The following is a 7139-nucleotide window of genomic DNA, read 5'->3' as shown; positions in this document are numbered from 1 at the left end:
GAACTGTTCTTTTTGGTACCTTTCAATATTTATCTAAGTTAAATTGACTTTCACATTACCAACTATCAGCTCGCTTCTACACTGCCTTCTTTCATTCTATAAAGAAAACAACACAACCACACAGACGCGCTCCACGACAGGCACGGCGTGCCACCGTGCCTCTACCTGCTAGTTACATTAAAGTACCCTAAGGGCACGGGACCCTTTATTACATAATTGACCTTTTACTAGGTGACACAATAGATGGATCCCCAAAGAAATTAATGCTCTTTAGACATTTCTTTTGATAAACAACGTTTACAAGCTAATTTAGTTGGAGAAAGAGCCTATCATATCATTAATGTCATTGGCGATATTCTTGACGTCCATAGCAATACCGGCCAATCCTGTCCTTGCTAAACCAGTGCAGTATAGTCCATTTTCACCTTTCCAATGTTTGGGGTATTCTTTGATTGGCATTCCATTTTCATTTAGCATGCTCTCATTGTTCTGCACTCATAAATAACATATAGTTTTTTCTAAGATTTCAGAAAGTTTACACCATGAAAATCAGATGTATGAAATTTATAAGATCAATGCAATACCTTGATCCAAATGTTTGTCGTGCTTTTGTATCCCGTTGCAAAGACAATCGCGTCGAATGAAACTTTGTTTCCACATTGAAATTCAACAGTTCTGCCCTTGATGTTAGTGACCTCTCTTTGAACCTATAAGAGACGAAGAAAATATTAATAAATTTTCGTAGGAAATAAACATTTCTTTGAATATTTATGTCAAGATTGATCATATACTTACTTTGATGATGCCTTTCTTAATTAAACCAACAGTCCCAACATCAATTACCGCTGACCTGCCAGTTCTTGATTTAAGGCTCATTGGACCCAATTTTGGCCGCGTGATGCCATACCTTGATAGGTCTCCAAATATGTAATTTGCACCCATCACAAGGAGGTTATCCACTAGATGCAGTGGAAGATGACGAGCTAGTGTCATCCCCAGTCGGATTAATTCCTTGGTCATTACATGAATCTGCAGCCACAAAACATGTCACGCATCTTTTGCAAAATACAAGCTAAAATAGAATGTAAGTCATAGACCTATTTTCACTTCCAAAATTTGTTTTTTGTGCATCGAAGTACATTCAGTTGTTTGTGTGCGTAGATTGAAGGGGGCAATGGGGTAAAATACTTGCAACTATACTAACATATTGTATATCCACCACCTAAAGAAAATAAATATGACACATACCGGGCTTCGTATAACAATCGAGGAATTGGCACCATGAGATGCAAGGTCATAAGCAATTTCCATCCCAGAGTTACCGGATCCAATGACCAACACCTTTTTCCCATAAAATCTTTCGCCTGACTTGTAGTTTCGTGAATGGATGGTCTCACCCGGAAAAGATTGCAGGCCGGAGACCATTGGGATATTCTCTGCGCTATTCTCACCAGTAGCCATAACAAGAAACTGTGTTGTGAAATCGGTTGTCATGCACTTTGCCATGTCCAGCGCCTTGATAGACCAGCACTTTTTATCATTGTCATATATGCATGACTCCACACTGGTGAGATATTTTGGTTGGATATTGAAATGCTCAATGTAGTCATCCAAGTACTTGACAAACATGTTTTTTGGTATGTATGTTGTTGCATCTGCTGGGTATGACATGTGTAGTAACTCACAGAATTCCTTTCCAAGATGCAGCTTGAGGCGATCGTAGGCACGGTGCCGCCAGAGTGACCCACTGCAGTTCTCGCGCTCGACGATGACATGAGAAATGGAGAATTGGCTAAGGCATGCTGCTGTCGCGAGGCCTGCTGGCCCAGCACCAACAATCAACATTGTGACATTCTCCATCGGAAAAACAAGAGACTGCAAATTTGTGGATGGTAAGATGGGATACCTAGTGTAAGATGAGATAGCTTTTCTGCTTGTTGGATTGGATGGGTTAGCCGCATCTGGGGCATAATATACTTATAGATTTCACGTGTAAAAACTATATTGCGACAGTGTTCAGAATAAGGGATGCAAGAAAGGTAAAAAATTAATTGACCTGGTGTACATATCCTATTCCCTTTAGAAAAGAAATGGGATAATACCATTGTTCGTGTGAAAGCATGTCGTGATACGAAATAGGCAAGAAACACAATTCTGATTGGTTACAGTTCTTTTGAAGATACTTTTGCATATATTACAATCCCTAAATCTAGACCCGTTTAACTTTTGTGGATTTGTTGAGTTTTTTTAGCGTTCCAAATTGATAAATGGGGTGACGACATGTGTAGTAATTTTCACAAGAAATCTTGATGTGTGTCCATTAGTGCATGTGGTCAACTTGATTACGTCTGTTGCATGTGTTGGGTACTGAGGTGCATGTGATTGATTTCACCATGCATATAATCATATTTACCTGAGCGGTTACACGTATAACATTGCATGCGGTTGATTTCATCATGCATATTTACCTGAGCAGTTACACGTATAACATGCACAAAGTCGGCACCGCTTACAAATCAAAGACGTGGAATCAGCGACATGACGTGGTGAATTCATGCAGATAACACAATCAATGAAAAGCGACACGTATAAAGCATATAAGAGTAGGCAAATCAAACATGACTGCATGCATCGCTTCAAAAAATGCATGGCTGCATGCAGCATGCACGCTGTTGCCGTATTCTCTCGAAGCCGGTCCTTGTTTCGGTTGGTTAGTACTATTTTGCTCTGTGTTCTTGACTTCTTGTTCCTTCCAGGCTCCTATAAATATGTGGTCTGCTTCATTGCTTTCCTCCATCTTGCACTCATAGATGGATCGTGGTAGGTCTTGCCGAAGTGGCCTTCGTCGTCCAAGGCGTCCTCCTGGTATACGTGGAACTGTTATTGGGCGTAATGATCTGCGGCTACGTCGTCCGGGTCGTCCTCGTGGGATTCGTGGGGCGGTTATTGGACGTAATGATCTGCGAGGCCATGGAGCTTCCATGTCGGAAGCTGTCAGTGGTGGTTGTATGTACGATGTTTTTTTACTGCATGGGGGCGTCCTAATATTCATCGTTCCATTGGCTTCACATCTAGGTTTGTTCAGTATATTTGATCTGTCTTTTGCGTTGTTGCATGTTCATTGTGTAACTAAGTATTTGTATGGTTGTTTCGTATAGAGGTTCAAGGTCAGAGTTCCTCTGCTGTTGATTTACGTCGTCGACGTCAAGAGACCCGTCTAGGAAAGCGGCATGTCGATTCTGCTGTTGGTAAGTACATCTATTCTAAGATTGAGTTGTTTCAGTCCTTCGGTTTATTTCTTTATTACCTATTTGTTTTTCATCTTATTGTAGTTGATTCTTCATGTGGCTATGGTTTTCCTCGCGATGATGCGACCCCCGTTGCTTCCTTACCAAGTTCTTCGTCTCTACATTCTGGTATTGCTTCCTTGTAAATTAGTTTTACAAATAATTGTTATGAATAAAATATGTTAAATGGCTCGCCATGTTTCAAGGTTGGCATAAGTTCATTTGACAAGATAGTACAAGTTAAATAAATGTTCTTCTACATAAGAAGGCAACACGTGTTCGTGTTGCATGCCGGGGTTGCCGACGAGGCTAAGTGCATGTGCCATGCATTAATGCGTCCTGCCTCATTAACAAGTACTCCCTCCATTCCTAAATCTATCTCTTTTTAGAGATTTCACTAAGGCTTTGTTTGGTAGAAGTGGATTAGGGAGGTTTGGGGAGGAGGGGATTTGAGGGGATTTGGTGAATCCCTTCCTTCCACCCAATCCCCTCAAAACCTCTTGAAACCCCCAAATCCCTCCAACCACAAATCCCCTTCATATGAAAAAGTTGTTTGGTTGGCAGGGATTGACACATTCAGATATGATAGTGCAAACGTCTAAAAATGCAATCTTTACAATCAATTATATTTTTACAGACCAAGCACTCTGAGAATGATGTTGTCATACAGATGAATTGCTCTTAATGATGTCATGGTTATCCAGTTTTTGATGGCCCAACTTTGTCCAGATTGTTTAATCTTGCTTTTCTGGTTGCCTAAGAACCTGATCATAAAAGAAAAGCAAAGTGTGATACTAGCTAGATGCTAGCTTTACTTTAAATATGAGAACCTGATCCACTAACCTCTGAATTGTTGCTTGCTTTGTACTAACCAGTTTTCTAGTTAATGGCAAACAAATTCAGGAATATGGCTTGTTTGCTAGTAGCACAACACGCATGCCAGCTGCTTGGTGCATCATGGATTGGGAAGGGCAATCGTGTAAGAATGTACCTAGCGCGCGCGTCTTGGCAAGGATCCCCTGCACGAGCAGCACCCCGCCGCCCGCCGCCGTGACATGCGCCATCTCTTCCGGCCGGTCCAGCTGCATCCACGCATCAAGCTCAAGTTTGACCGGCCGATCAAAAGGAGAGAAATCACGATTAATCTCATCTTGTGGTCCTGGGAGAGTGGGCCGGCGCGGGAGTCGCCGCAGTTGGCCACGATAATGCGGCCATGGAGCACCAGCGCCACCAGGACCGTCGACCCCACGAAGGTGCCCCGTGGCACCCCAGACGTCCCCAGCTCGCCCGCCCGCGCGAACCTCCGTGTTAGCGCGGCCTTCCAGGCACGAAGCTCCGCCTCTTCGTCGTGCTGGCGCTCCTTCCGGTAGGCTACGACCGAGCGGGACAGCTCGTCGGCCTCGATTGCGTGCATCTGGTTTCTGCGGGTTCTGCGGGGCAGCGGGACGGGGACGATGCTCTGTCTCGGTGCCGCGGTGCGTCTTGCCCGACTCATTCCCTGCGGGTGCCCTCGAGCCTTGGAAGACGCGTGGATAGGAGGGGATCGCAAGGGGGTCGAAGGGGTTGGACTGTTCAAACCCCGTGAAACAAATGGGCCCATGAGGATTAGCGAGGTTTTTGGGCCCCGCGAGGTTAATCCTCTAGAAACCCCGTCGATCCGCTTGTACCAAACGAGGCCTAAAGGGCTACCTATGGAACAAAATGAGTGAATTTATACTTTAAAACATGTCTATATACATTCATATGTAGTTCCTTAGTAAAACCTCTTGAAACCTTAAAAGAGTTATATTTAAAAATGAAGGGAGTATAATTTTTCCTCTCTTTAAGAGAACCTTCGGCTCTGTTTGATGGTTCAGTTGTTGACCAGTCTGCTGCTTTTTAAAATGGTGCGCACGTGGGACTAATGGTCTTTTATTTTTAAATGATTGTTTTAATTAAAAACAGATCTGTTACAAAAGGATTTCATTTTTTGAATTTATTTGAACTGAAGACTTTTTGTATATATATGTGATCGAAATACATGATACCATGAAGTTAGAAAGGGCTAAACCATTCAAAAATAGCAAATGAAGTTAGAAAGGGCTAAACCATTCAAATTTAGAAACTATAACGGCACAAACAGAAACTAGACATATATAAATTGGTCCAAACAGTACATGATACTAGTCCAAACAGTTCATAATAATAGCTAGTTCATAATAATAGCTACCATAGATATATATACAAGTGTTCGACGTTGAGAACACTACTCGTCTGAATCTTCTGAATCAGAATGTCCACCTTCCTCGAGGTGACGCGGGCCATAGTTGACGACTCGAATCTTGCAGTATAACTCGTATGAAACGTATGCATCTTTTGCTGCATACTCAATGTTGATACGATCAAGTGGGGCCTTCTCCCAAAGTTTGTGCTGAGACTTTGGGAAATTGGTCTTCATATCACCATATTCCTCGTCGATCAAGGCAATTGCCATATGAGCCATCGAAGTCCTGACATGTCGAAGCCTGAATACCATTTGGAGATCAATGAGGCAACCAGTTGATATTTCAATACCGAAGCTGTGCCTCATCTTCAGCTTGTCGTTCCTTATGTCAACGCTAGCAAAAGTGATGCCGCTGCGAAGGAAGTTCATAAGTTCTGAACAATGCTTGTCACTACTGTAACAGAAACAAATTAAAATGGAACAAATGTTACATACTCCTGCAATAAGGAAACATGTTTCACCACAACTAAAGAGAAAATTATCTTTAGGATTCAAATAGAACATATACAATGGAACCTAGAGAGATCACTATAGCTATTCAATGGAACCTAGAAATATCACTAGCTATATGCAATTTTCATGACTATGACATATCATATTGCTATCCAATGGAACCTAGAGAGATCACTAGCTATATGCAATTTTCATAACCTTGGATCAAAGAACACCGAATAAAATTGTATCACTACAACTATGATTTCAATGAAACATATTGAACCAATCAGATTTTTCAGATTGTGGAACACTATTTCAATCAGATTGTGTTTCCTTCAATTAATCAAAATTGTTTCACTACAACTATTTGAAGCAAACCAACTATGATTCCAATAAAACATATTAAACACTAGTTGATTCTAATACGATTTTTCAGATTATGGAACACTATTCCAATCAGATTGTGTTCCCCTTTAACTAATCAAAATTGTTTCACTACAACTATTTGAAGGGAACCAACTATGATTTCAATGGAACATATTAAACACTAGTTGATTCTAATACGATTTTTCAGATTATGGCACACTATTTCAATTAGATTGTGTTCCCCTTCAACTAATCAAAATTGTTTCACTACAACTATTTGAAGGGAACCAACTATGATTCCAATGAAACATATTAAACAATAGTTGATTCTAATACAATTTTTCAGATTATGACACACAATTCCAATTAGATTGTGTTCCCCTTCAACTAATGAAAATTGTTTTACTACAACTATTTGAAGGAAACCAACTATGATTGAAACAAATAAACTTACAATGTCATTATCTTGGATCAAAGAAAGCCTCAAAACTTACCTCCCTCATTGAAAGATCAAGACATGGTGTGCGAAGCATAGTTGGATGACGGCAACACCGCGTTGATCGGTCGTGTACTCCAGATCAAGCCCCAAGAACTTCTCATGATTCATTGCGCCGTCAAGCCATCCTTCCTTCAACTGTTCAAGAAAAAACGGCATCTCCCTGCTCTCGTTCGTGTACACGACATGGAGCGTGGTCGTGCCATGTGCGAGCACCTCTTCAAAACGAGTTGGCATGATGGAAGAAGAGAAGGGAAGAAGAGAGGAGAAGAACAGAGAGCAAGAGTGAGAG

General features: G+C 41.4%; 1 protein-coding gene across 1 annotated transcript; it reads right to left on the bottom strand.

Annotated features, from left to right (window-relative positions):
- Positions 1–309: 309 nt before the first annotated feature.
- Positions 310–1860, bottom strand: LOC123406193 (probable indole-3-pyruvate monooxygenase YUCCA11). The gene is made up of 4 exons (XM_045099667.1): positions 1249–1860; positions 796–1029; positions 585–707; positions 310–489 (listed from the first exon to the last, which is right to left on the bottom strand). The coding sequence occupies exons 1-4, from the start codon at positions 1858–1860 to the stop codon at positions 310–312; spliced, it is 1149 nt and encodes a 382-aa protein (XP_044955602.1).
- Positions 1861–7139: the final 5279 nt, after the last annotated feature.

Source organism: Hordeum vulgare, chromosome 6H, assembly GCF_904849725.1.
Source record: "Hordeum vulgare subsp. vulgare chromosome 6H, MorexV3_pseudomolecules_assembly, whole genome shotgun sequence".
Lineage (NCBI taxonomy): Eukaryota > Viridiplantae > Streptophyta > Magnoliopsida > Poales > Poaceae > Hordeum > Hordeum vulgare.
The sequence above is the reverse complement of the archived record's forward strand: the minus strand, read 5'-3'. Positions and strand labels throughout refer to the sequence as shown.

Bases quoted from the DNA above. Each gene is read 5' to 3' on its own strand.
- LOC123406193 (XM_045099667.1), bottom strand. From the start codon at position 1,860: ATGGAGAATGTCACAATGTTGATTGTTGGTGCTGGGCCAGCAGGCCTC. The intron at 1,030-1,248 runs GTATGTGTCATA...TTGTGGCTGCAG, and splicing joins CGATTGTTATACGAAGCCCG to ATTCATGTAATGACCAAGGA. The intron at 708-795 runs GTAAGTATATGA...CGTCTCTTATAG, and splicing joins TTAAGAAAGGCATCATCAAA to GTTCAAAGAGAGGTCACTAA.